The sequence below is a fragment of the Antechinus flavipes genome, chromosome 2 (assembly GCF_016432865.1).
Source record: "Antechinus flavipes isolate AdamAnt ecotype Samford, QLD, Australia chromosome 2, AdamAnt_v2, whole genome shotgun sequence".
NCBI lineage: Eukaryota > Metazoa > Chordata > Mammalia > Dasyuromorphia > Dasyuridae > Antechinus > Antechinus flavipes.
In genome coordinates this window covers 656816685-656834240 of record NC_067399.1, presented here as the reverse complement: position 1 = coordinate 656834240, position 17556 = coordinate 656816685, and the positions used below count along the sequence as shown (strand labels likewise).

The 17556-nt window shown below is 35.8% G+C and overlaps 1 protein-coding gene across 2 annotated transcripts in view; it reads left to right on the top strand.

The window, feature by feature from the left end:
* MYPN (myopalladin) overlaps positions 1-17556 on the top strand; it is a 110654-nt gene that overhangs the window by 50750 nt on the left and 42348 nt on the right. For both annotated transcript variants that reach the window (XM_051982579.1, XM_051982578.1), the window contains exons 5-10: positions 1344-1458; positions 2346-2417; positions 9298-9439; positions 10129-10152; positions 12167-12283; positions 13119-13491. In XM_051982579.1, coding sequence (XP_051838539.1) covers positions 1344-1458; positions 2346-2417; positions 9298-9439; positions 10129-10152; positions 12167-12283; positions 13119-13491 — 843 coding nt within the window. The remainder of the gene's footprint in view (positions 1-1343; positions 1459-2345; positions 2418-9297; positions 9440-10128; positions 10153-12166; positions 12284-13118; positions 13492-17556) is intronic.

Here is a 17556-nt window from a genome sequence, read left to right as displayed (position 1 = left end):
CTAGGATATTGTTGGCTTAGATTGTAAACTCCTTTTAAAAACATGACAGAGATCAGTCAATTCAAATCAATAAGCTCCTACTATGTATAAGATTCTATGTTTGGTGCTAGGGATACAAAGCTAAAAATTAAACAATCCCTGCTATGAAGAAACTTGGATTCTATTGGTGAAAAATTCAAGGAGTCAACATCTATACAAATAAATATAAGAAAAATCGAGACTAAGATTGCATTAGCAAGTGGGGAAATTAGGAAAGTCTTTAAGGAGAAAGAGATGCTTTGAAGGAAGCTAGGGATTCTAATATTCAGACATAAGGAGGAACTGCTCTTTAGGCACAGGGAACAGTTTATATAAGGCACAGAAATAAAAGACAGAATATTGAGTTCAGGAACAGCTGGTTATCTAGTTTGATCAGAATATATTACAAAGTGATATGAAATAAGGCTGGAAAGAAAGACTAGAGCCAGTTTCTAGAGGGTCTTAAATACCAAACTGAAAAGTTTATATTTTAGCCTATGGGCAATAGAGAAACCATTGAAAATTTTGATAAGGGAAATGGTATGATTCAAGGTCAGGATTAGCTTGGGAGTTCTGTGGAAAATAGATTGGTGAGAGGAGCTACTAGAAGCAAAGATACCAATTAAGGCATCATTGCCATGGTCCAGAAGAGAGGTGCTAAAAGTCTAAAGTAGGATGATGATTGCATATATAAAAAAGAAAGGGACAGATGCAAGAGATGCTGTCAAAGGAAAAAGACCAAGATTTGAGAACTGAATGGATGGTGGGGACTAGGGAGTAGGGCGTAGAGAAAGGAAAAGAAAAAAAGTCTGAGTCCAAAGTGACTGAAGGGTAATGGTGAGCTTGACAGAAATAGGGAAGTTAGAAGGAAGAAAGAAAGGAGACAAGGTAATACTGGTTTCCTTGAAAAGTACAATCTCAGAGGTAAACTTTTTTCAAGGATCTTCTATATCAAAAGAGGCATAAAATAAGTATACTTGCCAAAAGTATTTGCCTCTTTCCTAAAGGACGTGACGGAAAGAGGGATTTTGTATAAAAGCTGAGGTGCTCTAGATGTTGTAGTGTACAAGTGATATTAAAGGAATTGCATCTAACTGCTGAGTAGGGTCTCCTCAAGGAGACCCGTGACTTTCTGTAGTATTTGCAATAAATAAATTGTATTTATTTGCAACAAATGCAAAAAAACCTATAATATATAATTTTAAAACATCAAATAATTATTTCATTATGTTCAAATGTAGCCTAGGGTGACCTCCTTATCTACATTGAGTGGTGGCAAATATGATAAGATTTTTATAACCTACACTGTTTTAAATATCTTACAGGGTCCAGAAGCCAAATGAGGTGTCATCACCTCCTATTAATTCTGCAGTCAACCCACAGGAAGGAGCGGACGCACAGCCTAGTGTGACCCAGCATAATGTATCTACCATTCATCAGGTATGAGAATGTAAGCGTAATACAAGAGCCCTGAAGCCTCCCAATCTGACGATTCCATGTATTTCTGTTAGGGAACGATCCTGCCTCCCTCTCTTATACCTCCACATCTAACTTGGGTAGTTTATTTTCACACCCAGAGCAACCTACCTTTGTGTGTATGTGTGCATGTGTGTATGTATGTCTATAATGTGGAAAAAGGGACTTCCAGCAGTTCTTCCTACCTTAGGAGTATCTTCCCCAGATCAACAGGTAAATGAATCAATTCTCAATATTGTCTCTTATGCTACAATTTAAAAGGGAGAAAGTACGTATATGATGATGTCACCCTATTCCTGGAGGAGGGCATCATCCCATGAGTCTTAATTTTCTACTTACTAGAGCCTAAAATTCCTCCTAAGAAAATACAGCTGTGTGTGTAGTGTTCACAGAACACTAATTTCTTCTGGCAGGTTCTATTTACTCTAGTGTTATTATATTTTCAGCTGTGATTGTGGAATTTTCTAGTCATTATTAGTCCTAAGGAATAAAATTTTTATTCTAGTCCATAGGGAAATTATAGATGACAATAAAATAATGAATTATCAAAATTAATCAATAGATATTAAATTAATAAAATTTCTCATCACATTTATAAAGAAAACAAAGAGTTTTTCACTTGATCACTTAAAAATCTGTGATTTTTCATGCATGAATACTCATATTACCATCTGTTAATAATTGTGCAGCTTTCGAAAAAGGGATTGACTTCTATGCTATTCAACTTTAGGGTTACCCCTTACATTCCTCTTGGGAGAAGCAGTTCTCAGCATTAAGTGGATATATGTGGAAGGACTGCATCATCTCAGTGGCTAGGTCTTTGTCACATTCTTTTTTCTTTTAATTTTCAGTGTCAGAGCCCCACAAACTATTTACAAGGACTGGATGGAAAACCTATAATTGCAGCTCCTGTGTTCACAAAGGTAATTGCCTCTAATATCTGCCTCTAACATGAAGAAGCCACAATGAGCGTACCAACTCAAATAGAAGTTGTTGTTTTTAATGTCATCTCACAATATGAATTCATCAGGAAAAACTTTGTAGTAATAGTAACAATCACAATTTTCTAATAAGAGCTCTCATGTCAACAAGCAAGTTCTCACATACTCACCATATGTTTTTTTTTGCTTTTAAATTATTCCAGCAGTTTTAAACACCCCTTTATTGGCCCCAGTTTCAATTTCTTTTTAAAAATATGTTAAGGTATATGTTAAATACAATATATGTATACATATCCATACAATTATTTTGCTGCACAAGAAAATCAGACTTAGAAATAAGGTAAAATTAATTTGAAAAGGAAATCAAAAATGTAAGCGGACAAAAACAGAGGGATTGGAAATACTATGTTGTGGTTCACACTCATTTCCCAGAGTTCTTTTGCTGGTTGTCTTCATTATTGAACAAATGGAACTGATTTGGTTCATCTCATTGTTGAAGAGAGTCACGTCCATCAGAATTGATCATTGTTGTTGAAGTATATAATGATCTCCAGGTTCTGTTGCCCAATTTCAATTTTAAATGAATAACCATCCCTGCTGAGAGCAGGTACCTTTGGATCTTATTATTCTGCTCAATGTGTATTTTGGTTTTCACCCTTAATGTTTCTAGTTTGGAACTTGGGTCTCAAAGTCATGCCTAGAAAAGCACAAGTAAAAGTCCAAGTTTATCACACAATGCACTTCTCTCCATAGCTGAGGCCCACCAGCTGATGACTCTTTTTCTACCACTGAGACTCATCAGGCTGCCTAGAAAAGAGCACCGGGTACAGTGATGAGAGTGCAGGTTTAGAGTCAAGAGACCTAAGATTGAATTCTGCCTCAGAAACTTAGCAACTTTGCTTTTGTCAGGTCCTTTCCCTGTAAACAACAAATCCTAATCCTTGACAAGATGGTGAGGAAATCACCACAGACTTAAAAGAATTGTACAAAAATGAGCCATCCTCACTGATGGCATCATCTACCGTGTGGACAGGTGGTGATCTGGATCAGTGGGAGATACACCTGTGCAGGTGCAATCCCAGTACCTTAAAATACTGAACAACCATTCACAGAACATCTTGCTAGGGTCCCTTATCTTTTGGAACTTGCTTTCCGACTTGAGGGATCAAGACCTTGTATCCGGGCTTCAAATTTTAGGTGATGCTTCTCAAGGAAGAATCAGAAGCAAGGCTTTTCAGAACTCTGATTTTAAAAGTAGTTCTTGGCAGAGCCAAAGCGTGTGGACTCTCTTCCTCTGCCACAAGCTTTCAGCTCCATAAATGGAGCACACATGCCTCGTGCTCAGGGTGCTAGTAAGTGCTGGCCCCGTGCCCCAGGGACTCAGCAGCAGCAGCACACTTGCGTCCGTCTCCGTCAGGCAGGGCGCCGCTGAGGTCACTCACTGCCAATGTCATTAGCCACACATTTCTCTGAGTCAGTCACTGATGACAGTGCTCATGTGTCTGTGAGCCATGCTAATGGACCCTTTTGTGCTCTTTCATTTAGGCTATTCCTGTTCTGTTTCCTCATCCCTCACTACTTGTTGTGCCCTATAATAAAGGGGTCTTTTCCATTGATACTAAGAAATCACCATTTGTATTTTTATAGCATGTATGATGGTTTATGGAGCACAGCCATATTATAGCTTTATTTGGGGCTAATGGGCACTCATATTGTCATCATTTCGAGTCAGGAAAAAATGAAGGAAATAGTGAGTTACCCAGTGCTCTCCCAAAAGTGGATGGTAGGGTTTGTGACTGGACCATGTTGTTATTACTTCATCTTAGTTCAATAAGAACCAACTTTTATAAGACTTTTTATGTGACTTTAGATTAGGAAAAGACCTCACTAATAGACTGGTTCCCTACCAGTCCAAATAGTACAGTGTGAAGTATTTTTATAGGGAAAAAGGGGTTTGATGAGTGTGCGAGGCTGCTGACCCCCTTCCCACTCCCACGCCCATAGCAGCTGCTGCTCGGGTTCCTCCTCCAAGGCTTCGGAAGCCCTGGCTCCAGCAGCTTCAGCAGTAATTTGAAGAGGGCAGTGGGAGAACAGGTGGGGGAAGGGAGAGGTAGAAGAGCAGGTCTGTTATATAACAGCAGAGACATGAAAATTCAGAACAACCAGACTGGGGGTCGGAATCAGAATTCCAACAACTACATGGACAAAACTTGGACCCTTCTTTTTTTCCAGATTATTTTCTAAGCCAGCATATGCAGCAATTTGTTGTAGAACTGGAACTAATGGATTCCTAGCTTTGTATAATTATCATGCCCCTTGCCTTCTTTGCAGAGATGTCACAAAAATGACAGAGGCACTAACAAAATATTTTAAGTTATATAGAAGGACTGTGGCTGAATCTAGAACATTAGTAGAGTATGAAAAGGCACTGACTTTGCTCTCCCATAAACCAACTTTCATCTGATCCTTTGCAAAAGAGATTGCCCAATGGATAGAGCACTAGCCCTGAAGTCAGTTCAAATGAGTTTGAATTCAAATCTGACCTCAGACATTGAATACTGCTGTGTGACAAGCTGGGCAAGTCACTTAACCTCAATTGCCTCAGCAAAAAGAAAAAAAAAAGAGATTGCCTAGTAATTTCTGCCCTTTCCTTTCTTCATTCTCATCCCCTACCCCATTTCATAGATGAGAAAACTGAAGCTCAAAGAGATTACATGAAGAGGCAGTAAAAATCTATAAAGAGCTCAATAAGACCCTCCAAATTTAATCAACATATTTTACTAATTGATGATTTCAGTGCAAAGATGGAAATGGGGGCAGGTGAGGGGAAACTGAAATATGTTGGAAAATATGGTCCAGGCTAGAGATCACAGTGAAATGAACACTGGTTATGAAAGCAGGGCAGCTAGATTTAGACCCTGATCTGACCATGTAGTACCTGAGTGACATTTGGTAAATATCTTCATATCCCCATATGAAAATTGAGGGGTTGTATCACATAATAGCAAGATCCTTTCCCCTCTAAATTGATGATATTTTGATCCTAAGAAACAAAAGAAGTCAATGAAGCTTACTAACATGTATCAAATATATTTTTCGCATGAACAAGCCTGGGAGATATGTACTAAATGTAAGCACAAGAACATCACTGAAAAAAGTGAAGTTGAAGTTTTATAGACATCAGATTATTACCATTTTCTAAGTAAATTTAACTGTTAAACTCAATTGTCACCAAGAAATCAAAATGTTAGAAACTTCCTTAGCTAAGCTTTTTTCTTATCAAAAAAAAAAAAAAAGATTTGGCAACCAAGAACAACCTTGATCTGGAATTTACTCATTTTGTAAAATTCTAAGAAGTATGATGGACAAGTATGAGCAAAATAAACCCATAAAACAGCAAGAAGTAGAAAGAAAGCAAGGTTATAGAAAAATTGAGTAAAAGACTCAGATTATACCAATTAAACCAGATTATCACTGGAGCATATAAATATAAAATTGTAAAGAGGATAACGACCCTCTGAAAGAATTGGAAAAAAAATCTGTCAAAATTACTTCAATCAATAACAGTAAGACTGTCACATTTAGACTCCACTATCATAGTCCCTGATGTAGAACTTTCATGGATGAAAGGAAGCAACATTGGAGAGAAAACTAGATTAGCCCAAGTACACCCAGAGGAGACTGGGTTAGGGGACTGATACTGCCTGAAAGGTGCAGAGAATGCATGATCCCACTGTCACTGACTATAAAGAATTTTTGATTTGGTAGAGCAAAATATTACCTTCCTCTTCTTCAATAATATGCTTCCTTGTATTGACAGTGTTGTCCAGTGAACAGAGCTCTGACTTTAGAGTCAGAAGAGTAGGGTTTGAATCTTGATTTTGTACTTATCTACCTATGTGACTCTGGGCAAGTCACATCACCACTGGAGGGCTCGTTTTCCTCGTCTGTAAAAAAAGAAAGGATTGACTAGAATTGCCTCGAAGCTCCCTTCTGACTCTAAATTTATCATCTTAGAATATGTCTCTTCAGAGTTGCAACAACAGAGATTATTTTCTTTTATGACCCTTAAAGCACATAACAGGGAAAGGTGTGCTGACTCCAGATATTTGGCACTGTCTCTGAAGCTAGTTAGCAGAGTCCAAATGGAAGAGAAACTCCCTAGAGAAGATGAGCTCCTCCAGATGCTTTTGTTTACAGGTGATATTGTGCAGGTAACATCAATCCCCCAAATGCTGCAAAATCTGCTAAATAAGATACATAATCACCCCCAAAAAGTTCATCCTTTTCTCCTAGGAAACAAACAAGTGGATAAAGAATGTCTATTGTTAAGATGCATAATTGAACAGACAACTCAAATAGCTAAATAAATAAATAAATAAATGAGTAAATATTTTGTATCTATACTGTACAAGGGCAATGAACTGGGCACAGAACTGAACTCACCAGCTCCATGGAGGTACAAATAATCTCAATGGCAATAGATAGACAAATGGTGGGAAGGAAGAGGCTACAACATTTTGTTATAGAAGAATTGTACAGAGTTCATGTCCCAATGAGAGAGAAAGCATCCCAGATTGCAAAATGAATAATTCTGATTATATTAAATATGTCTTATGCAAACAAATCCAAATCAGCCAAAATGAGAAGAAAATCAGGAAACTGGGAAAAATGTTTACATCAAGTTTGTATGATAAAGGTCTCATCTCTCAAATGTATAGAGAACTGAGCCAAATTTATAAAAATAAGAGCTATTTCCCTCTTGTCAAATGGTCATAGGATATCAATAGGCAATTTTCAGCAGAAATCAAAGCTATCAATAATCATTTTTTTAAAATGACCTAGATAATAATAATTAGAGAAATGCAAATTAAAACAATTCTGAGATACTGACAGGAAAGGAAAATGACAAATTCTGGAGATGGTGTGGAAAAATAGGGACACTAAAGCACTGTTGGTGAAATTATGAACAGGTCCAACCATTCTGGAGAATAATACACTATACCCAAAAGGCTATAAAAATTGTGCATATCCTTTGACTCCATAATATTATTACTAAGTCTGTATTCCAAAGATATCAAAAGAAATGATCCAATATATTCAAGAATACTTGTAAGTAGCTCATTTTTTTTGTGATGACTAATAATTGGTAACTGAAAGGATACCCATCAACTGAGGAATAGCTGAAGAAGTTTGTGGTATATGATTGTGATGGAATACTATTGTCCTATAAGAAGGGAATAGTTTCAGAAAAAATCTGGAAAGATTTGTATAAATTAATTCAAAGTAAAGAGAAAAGAACCAGAAAAAATTATACATGGTGGCAGTAATATTATAATCAACAATGATCAATAATTCCAAGGATTTAGGATGAAAAATGCTATCCACTTCCAGACAGAGAACTGCCGGTTAAATTCTGAAGATTGAAGCACTTTTTGTCTATTTTCTTTATTTTTTTCTTGCCTTTTCCCACTGAAATATGAAAATGCATAATGACAAACATTTTCTTGCCTTCTCAATGGATGAAGAAGGGAAAGAGAAAAGAAGAGAATTTGGAACTGAATATTTTTCTTAATTTAAAGAAAAAAGACAATTGTGCAAAAGAAATAACATCAAGATATTATCACAGGAATACATGACAAGAAAAGGGAGTGAACAGATGTGTAAGAGAGGGATAAATGATGGAGAGCATCATCAATAGATGTAGAATTTAGCCCAGTACATTGGGCCATTCCCCATAGAAGGCCGATGCTTAAATATAGGCAAGTTGTATAGAATGAGAAGGCATGGATGGGTTACAGCCAGGAAGAAAGTACACACATTCATAATATCACATCAAAGTAAAAAAAAATTATGCCCATGATAAGGAACATTTTTTCAGCAACAGTCAAGTATAACCAAGTATAAATATAATTACATGTGCACAAATAATTTCAAATATAAGAATAGTTATGCAAACAAAAATCTATGTCTTAATCTATCTTATACTTTAGTGTGGAGTGGTCTGGCAATATTTTGAAACTTTAATCACTCTCATTTTATTATCAGAAATATTTACTAGCACATTTAGATATATCCCCACAAAGTCCTTACAATGCTTCCATTTATACAATAGCATCTTATGTATGCTCATTGCTTTAAAATGGGTTTAATAAAATTGTGTCTCATAATAACCTTTCCTACTATCTTCATTTTAAAGCTGATGAAACCAAAATCATTTTCTAGAACCATACAATATTATAGTAACAATTATGTTACAATATATGTTACAACAAAGTTATATATATATAATATATATTTATATGTACATGTATATATATATGTATGTGTGTGTGTGTATGTGTGTATGATTCAAATATTAGAGCAAATCTATCAGCAATATAGGTCAAATTATGTGATCTGCACTAGACAGATGAGAAAAAATACCAATGAAAAAGCCTAAAAGAATCTATCATTTGTTTCATCCATAAAACTATGCTCTGATTGGAAACCAGAATACTTTGACATTACATTCTCTATGCTTGTTGATACTTATTATGGTCTTTTGCAGTTCTGAGAAGTCAAATCCCATATGTGCCCTGGAGAAGAGAGTTGCTATGAAATTTCAAAGTGTTCTACATAATATAGGATATCATACTTTTTAAAAAAGCATATATCAGCTAAGGAAAAGAAAATACAGTAACCCAAATGACTCTTAAAAACACTCTCAAGAGACCTTTCAGGATTAAGCCTGAAAGTTTTCACATACGTGAAGACTTTAAAAAGGATCAAGCATTGGGGGAAATAGTATCTTCTAGAAGTTGACACCAGATTGCAGAAAATCCATCAATTTTTTGCTTTTACAATATATTTCCCACTGTAGATGCTGCAAGATTTATCAGCCTCTGAGGGTCAACTAGTTGTTTTTGAATGCAGAGTTAAAGGAGCACCATCTCCCAAAGTTGAATGGTACAGAGAAGGGACATTGATAGAAGATTCTCCAGATTTTCGAATTTTACAGAAAAGTAAGTTGATTTTATTTAGTGTATTTCATTTGTTGGATTTTAGACTCTTTAATTCACCCCAACTTGGAGCATATAAAAATGTTGAAATGAAAATGTTTTGCATGTCAAAAAAGAACAGCATTACAAAATCTTTACAATTTAATTGCCATTAATTGCTTTTCTGAGGTAATCATCATCTTCATCATCTTCATTGTCATCTTCATTTTCTCTTCCTCTTCCTTCTTTTTCTCTTTCCCCTCCTTTTTCTTTTCTTCTTCCTTCTCTTCTTCTTTCATCCTCCTTTTTCTTCTTTTTCCTCTCCTTTTCCATCATCATCATCATCACTATATTTCTATATTAAGAATAATTTTAGGTGCATTAATAAGGTAATCACAAGACACAGCAAGACCCAATTTAAGGGTCTTATTCAGCTTATAAGATGAGATTTATTCTTGGTGGAATACTCAGGTATGCTCCAAGGTATATAATTTATTTACCTGCTCTTATTACAATCATTCTGAAATACTTCTTTACTCTAGCTGTCAAAATCAGCATTTATTTTATTATACTTAGCATTGATTTACAGAGCTTACTAAATCAATTCTAAAAATAAATGCATATAGAGTTCCCTAGGAAGTCTTACAAAAAAATATAATATGTACAAGTGAATTTTCTCAGTCTAATTTTTTTAAAATTCTTTTCTTTTTTAGAACCACGTTCTATGGCTGAACCAGGTAAGAGGTCATTTGAAACTAATCTCTTTCAGTCTCAGTTTCCTCTCCTCTATAAAATAAAGATAGTGATAGTACTTACCTCTTAGTGTTATTGGGAAGATCAAATGATACAATATATGTATTTTAAAATCTTAAAATACTATGTAAATGCTAGCTATTACTATTATTTCAGTTATCCATAGTGTCACTTTCCTGCTACACAACTATTTCTTTTTGAATCTAGGTGCAGCTTATCCAGCTATTGCTAATAGCTATCATTAGATGTAGTCCCTGAGTTCAAGATTGTTACTTGGGGGGGGGCTCCCCACTTTGTGGCATTTTTATATAAAGGACTGGTCTTATCAGGAAGACATTGTTTACACTAAGTGATTTCAGGAGCCCTTTTAGTTTCCCACATCATCTGCCTGATTACAGAAATTTTACAGTTAGAGATTCTTTTCAAATAAAATGTGAGGTGTACCAAAGGGCAGCTAGATGGTGTAATGGATAGAGTGCTGAGCCTAGAGTCAGGAAGACCTGAGTTCAAATAAAGCTTCAGACAGGAGCTAGTCATAGAATTCTGGGCAAGTTATTCAACCCTATTTGTTTCAATTTCATCTTCTGTAAAATGAGCCAGACAAGGAAATGCAAACCACTCCAGTATCTTTGTCAAGAAAACCCCAAATGTAGTCACTGAGAATCACATATGACTGAAAAACAACAACAGAAGAGGAGACAATATGGAGAAGGTAGAAGAATGGAAAGGAGAAATTAGACCTGCCAAAATCAAACTTTACTTCCTCATCGTGTTGCCTTAGAATGGATGGTTCATAGCATGGTTGTTCATATAATGTGGTTATGATGTGGTTATTACTAATTATTGAAGGGTCAAATTGCCACTGAGTTATTTTAGGTTTTAGATACAGCTGTTTTTTATGGTCAGGTCATCTGGGTGATGATATCAGAGAAGTAAGACTTTTACCACCACAAGCCTCCTTGCCATTAAATCTCAAAAAATGTCTATAGCCTATGTTAACATGGCCATAGAAGTTGGTGCTGAGGTAGTGTGGTGTGGTGGAAAGAACTGGAAACAAGAGGATATCCATTTGGCTTTGCAATGTGCTATCTATGTAACCAGGGCAATAATTTTGTCCATATAGTTCCCTGTCTTCAAAATGAAGGGTTTGAACTGGATTCAAAGGTGTCTTCTAGCTCTAAATCTAGGAGTTGATCATATAAAGTCTAATATGTAGACTTTATATATGTACATATATATATAAATTCATATAAATAATAAATAAAATATATAAATATATGCATATATATAATATATATATATAAAGTATAGTCATTTTCACCCTCTTTATCAAAGAGAGTGCTTATAATTCAGCACACATAAAGAATTATCTTAGCATTTCAGTGAAGGAATCACTTCATTATTCTTTTCATCTAAAACATTCAAAGTATTTTTAATAGGCAGAAAATCAAATTCTAAAGGCTAACAAATGTCTATTTATTTTCCCACTTTAGATTTGTGTCCTTTGGGGGGAAATTGCCAGAAGAGTTGGTACAGATGAGATGGCTCAGATTAGAAACTATTCTACTTGCTTCTTTTAAGGGAATCCAATTATCACATTTTTTCTCATGCAAGCACATTCACATTTTCAGCTTTAGTGTGTCTGTGAGATCTTATTTGTTGGTCATTAAATTGGTCAGTTGTATTATTCTTAATTCCGACTAATCTCATATAATTGTAGGAATAGCAAATGGGAAATCTTTGCCATTTTTTAGCTGTATTTGATAGTATTTTTGGACTGAATTAATTAAAGTGTGCAGCCAACTGGTCAGTTTGGTCCAGCTGCTGTTTTGACAGATTTGGTTCTCATTGGATTGGATGGCTGAATGGACTGAATCAGTAAGTTGACTTGGTGTTATATAGGCTTAGTATCAGACCAATCATTTTTGGTATCCCAAAAATGTGAATACTTCTAACACTGTCCCTTATCATGAAACACTCTCTTTTTCTGGTTTCTAGAGGAGATTTGTACCCTGGTCATTGCAGAAGTGTTCTCGGAAGATTCTGGAAATTTCACTTGTACAGCAAGCAACAAGTACGGCACAGTGTCAAGCATCGCACAGCTGACTGTGCGAGGTATGGACTGATCCTAATGGTCTTTTCACTTTAAAATGTCAGAGCAGGTTAAGCAGTGACATGAAGTATCAATGCTGAGATTAATTTTAGCCTTTCACATGCAGCTGTCCGTGGTATCTTTCATAAGTCATTGAATCATTGGGGAAGACATTCTTTGGACACATTCCAGTTATTGATATCCTTTCCCCTACTTACTTACTGAGGATAGAATCCCATTCCAAATGTACCAGTTGTGCTCTCCTCTATTACGCACAAAAGGAGACCATCATCTCTCTGGTCTTACGTAAGCGATTCCTAAAATACTTCTCCAAATATCACTATTTTTTTGTTGTTGCCACAGCATCATTACACTGTGTGCTTAGATTAAATTTCTAATCCTTTAAAGCCCTAGGGTTTCCTATATTCTTCTTTTCTGACAAGTGTTCTTCATTTGCATGTCTAAATAGTTGATAAGAAGTTTATGTCTAAAGCAAAAGGACCCAAGTTCAATTCAGCTTTACCACTTTACTAGTTGCTATTGGGCAAGTCATTCCAATTCTCTAACATGTAGATTCTCATGTATAAAATGGGGATGCTAGGATACTATCAATAATCAAAGGATTATGGTGAAGATCAAAAAGAAATTTGCTTCAAGCATTTTTTTAAAGTACTATATAGATGTAAACTTCTATTATTCTTCAGTCTGTTGTCACTCATCTACAAAAGCATGAATGTGTTATCATGCCTGACTAACTCCCCTGCTCAGATCCACAAATCCTTAAACCCAACTCCCATATTTTTTGTTCTTCAAAAAGAAAAAAACTTTACTGATTCCTCCCCATATTTGTTCTTTCAGGTACTGAGGACCATAGCAATAATGTGACTCCCCACCCAGCCAATTCCATGGGCAACTCAACTATTGTTGAAAACCAATCATCCCCACCTAACCCTGAACCCCGTTCCATGGAACAACCCCCCAGACCCAAACTTGAAGGAGTTCTGGTGAATCACAATGAGCCCAGATCCAGCTCTCGGATTGGTCTTCGAGTGCACTTCAATTTACCTGAAGATGATAAAGCAAGTGAAGCATCTACTGAAGATGGAGCCACGATTGCTGACCAGATCCAAGCTGATCTTTTACAGGATCGGTTCAATGGGCAGATAACAAGGACACCTGAACCTTCCTCGCCTGTTAAAGAGCCTCCTCCTGTACTAGCTAAACCAAAACTGTGAGTAACGAGCAAAATAGCAAGATATTTCCTCTCTCATGCTTTCTTAAAATTCTAGGGATGACAAACAGCTACACAGGTTATCTGTCCATTCCTTTGCCTCCAACAAATGTCAGGGCCAAATTCTGAGGTCATCGCTGTACAATGAAAAAATTACCTTTACTGCTGATGGCCCCTAAGACAGAAATTTCCATCATCTCATGCAAAATGTATCCTAAGTGCTTAATGACCCAAAAAAGGTCATTAAAAGCAAAAGGCTTTTTGTCTCTTCTCTTCTTGTTATAGAGTAGTAGCCTAGCTTTTTCTTAATGTTTCCTTTTTCTCAATGGATATGCTATGGTAATATTAAGTATATGTCACAGAATTAAAGGATTAGAGTTATGTTTTAAAAGCAAGCCAGGATGTTAGAGCTAAGATATTTCATAGGAATGTATGACAAGAAAGGATGTCAAAAGTGGGCAGAAAGGAATTGTTTGTGGGGATGGTTTGTATTTCTGACTTTGTTATTATCTATTCCTAGTTATCACTGGGATAGAAGATATGGGATGGGAATGTTAGAAGAGTGCTACCACCTCTTTTTATCATCAAAGTTCTAGATTTTATAGATTTGACATTAATACTGGCCCTAGACAAAGTCACAGAAGCAGCAGGTTTTCTTTCTTTTGGAGGCTGGCAGCCTCTATTTCCCTTTTTTACATTCTCCTTCCTTTTAGCACCCAGACTTCCTATGTTCCTTTTTGTAGCACCCTATCTAGAAGTGTCCTATGTGTAAGATGTTACTCATTTTATCCTACAAAATTTAGCTGCCCAGTATACCCTCCAAAATTTTCCCCCAAGGGGACTGACTGCCTAAATTGAAAAACTGATTGTATCCATAGCATTATAACAAATAACTGATAGATGTGTGTGTATACTTCCCAAATATCTGAATTTTAAAAGCACCTTCCATGCTATAACCAAAAGTACTTAGTAATAGAAAAAGTTTAAGCAAAGAGATACTAGGGAACAAGAAAAGTTTTTCAAGCACCTCTCAAAACATACCATACAAATAGTGGCTACCTGGGAAGAAGAGGGAATGTTATAAGTATTTACATAACACCTATTATGGGCCAGACATATTGCTAAGTGCTTTACAAATATTATCTTATTTGATCTTCATAACAATCTTTAGAGGTAGATGCCATTATTAACCCCATTTTATGAATGAGGAATTGAGGCAAACTGAAGTTAAATGATTGATCCAGGGTCATCCAGCTAATGAATGTCTAAGGCTGGACTTGATATCAGGTCTTCCTGCCTCCAGGCCCAGGACTCCTTCCACTGAACTACCTCACTACTCTGATTAGGATATTTATGAAATCTGGGTTCAGCTACTCCTCTAATCAGGGTGGGAAGGGGAGAATAAACGATAGTAATAATAGCAATGCATTTTCCATATGCAAATACAATGGTATTTTTTTTCCAGTGGTATTGCTGGTTTTGCTTTTTTTCCCCTCCAGTTACATGTAAAAACAATTTTAAACATTCATCTTTAAAACTATGAGTTTCAAATTCCCTCTCTTTCTCCCATTCAATTGAAAAGACAAGCAATTTGATACAGGTTATATGCATCAGTAGTCATGCAAATCACTTCCATATAAGTCATGTCCTGAAGGGGAAAAACAGAAATTTTAAAAAAATAAGAATTTTTTTCTTATTTCTTATTATTTTTATTTTATTTGTATTATTTTATTGTTATTATTATTAATTTTATTATTTATATTATTTTTAATATTCTTATTATTCTCAAGAAAAATAAAGTTTTTTAAAAGTATGCTTTAATCTATATTCAGATACTATCAGTTCTCTTTGGGGATGGAAGACACTTATCATAAGTCCTTCAAGGTTGCATTAGATCATTGTATCACTGAGAATAGCTAAGTCATTCATAAGCTGATCATTTTACAATATTGCTATTACTTTGTACATCTCGCTCATCATTTCTTATAGCACAAAAGTATTCCATCGTAATCACGTGTTCAACACTTTTCCAATTCTTTGCCCTCAGAAAAGAGCTGCTATAAAATTTTTTTGTACACATACATTCTTTTTGGATAGAGACATAGCACTGGTCCAAAGTGCTAGGTCAAAGGTTATTCATGGTTATATACCCTTTGGGGCATGGTTCCAAATTTCTCTATAAAATTGTTGATTCAGTTCACAACTCCATCAACAATGCATTAATGTTTCATTTCCACCCCTCTACATTCCTACCAATGTCTGTCATCTTCCTTTTCTGTCCTATTAGCCCATTTAATAGATATGAAGTAGTACCTCAGAATTTAATTTGTATTTTTCAGCCACTAGTTAAGCATTTTTTTTAAAAAAATATAGCTAAAGATAGCTTTGATATTTCATCTGAAAACCATTCTCCTGGATCAATTTTCCAGCTCAGTTTTTTTCAATGAGATATTTCCATTGTCTTTTCATTCTTTCAATTTTGTTTATTGTTTCTTGATTTCTCATAAAGTCATTAGCTTCCACTCATTCAATTCTAATTGTTAAGTAATTATTTTCCTAGGTGAGATTTTGTACCTCTTTTTCCACTTGGCCAATTCTACTTTTTTTTTTCCAATTCTATTTTTTAAGGAATTTTTTTTCAATGAATTTTTGTGCCTCATCTTCCAATCCACTAAATTTGAATTTTTTTATGATCTGAGACCAATTCATATTTTTCTTGGAGGCTTTGGATACAAGAATTTTAACTTTGTTTTCTTCTTCTATGTGTATATTTTGATCTTCCTTGTTAACTTTTCTTGTAACCATAGTAACTTTCTATAGTTTGATTTTTTTTCCTGTTGTTTGCTCATTTTCCCAGCCTATTTCTTGATTTTTAAAACTCTATTAAAAATAGGACTGTGTTTCTAGGTTGAAGGTGCATTGTCCCAAGCTTCAAGGATTTTGCATAACTATTTTCAGAGATATTTCTAGGTATCTATAAATTTTTAATACTTTCAAGGTGGTATAATCCAAGGAGAGGTGTTTACTACTCTCCTGGCTTGTGCTCTGGACTGTGAAAGACCACAAGCATTATTTTCCATCCTAGAACTGTGATGAGAGTTCCTGCTTCCCCTGCAACTGCAAGCTCTGGCGTATTAGTGCTTCTCCTCACCCTGGGGTCTGCCACCCAGGATTGTGATCCAGGTATAAGTATGGGCAAAGCAACAGAGTCCTGCTTCAATGATAGTAAAGAGACCCTTGTAATCTCCTTCTGACCAAAAATTGTTCAACCTCCTTATCTGTGGGCAGAAAGCAGTGAAAATCACTGCTGCTACACAGCTCCTAGGACTTGCTCCTGGGGTCTGCTCCTGGTTTGCTAGGACTGAGACTGTGTTGGCAAGACCTATACTGGACTGTGTTTCACTCTCAACCAGGTACAACAGATCTTTCCTGTAGACCTTCAAAGTTGTCTTTTGTTAGAAAATTATTTCACCCCATCCTTTTGTGGGTTCTACTGCTCCAAGAACTGTTTTATGATGCTATTTAAAGATATTCAAAAGGGTTTAGGATAGAACTTGGGAGGGTTGATGCCATATTGGCTCTGAGGCGTGCCTTCCCCCCTTCCTCCCCTGAGAGCCATCTTAACTTAAATTTTTGTCCACACCTTGCCCAAAATTATTTTTTCAGACCTGGGCTTATGAACTAACTTATTATTCCAGGATGGAGTTTATGGAAGAAATAGACTTTCATGATCTTTATAAAGTATCTCCTAGAAATCAATCAAGGTTTTATTAAATGCCTACTATGCTCACAATGGCCCCCAGAAGCTGCCCTGCATCATGTGGTTAAAACAGATCACACTTGATTGACTATGGCTCATTTTGAAGAGGTTATCCTGCATTCATGTCAGCACTAGACATGGTTTTGTATCATTAATATAGTCACCCTTAAAATAGGCTGCTCCAGAAATAGCAGCCAGCTCCTCTTAAATTTGAACTAAAGGTTAGTTTAGGTTAACAGTTAACAGTAATTCTTCTCAGAAAAACTGTGATTCAACTTTAGTGTTGTTTCAGTTTGCTTATATGC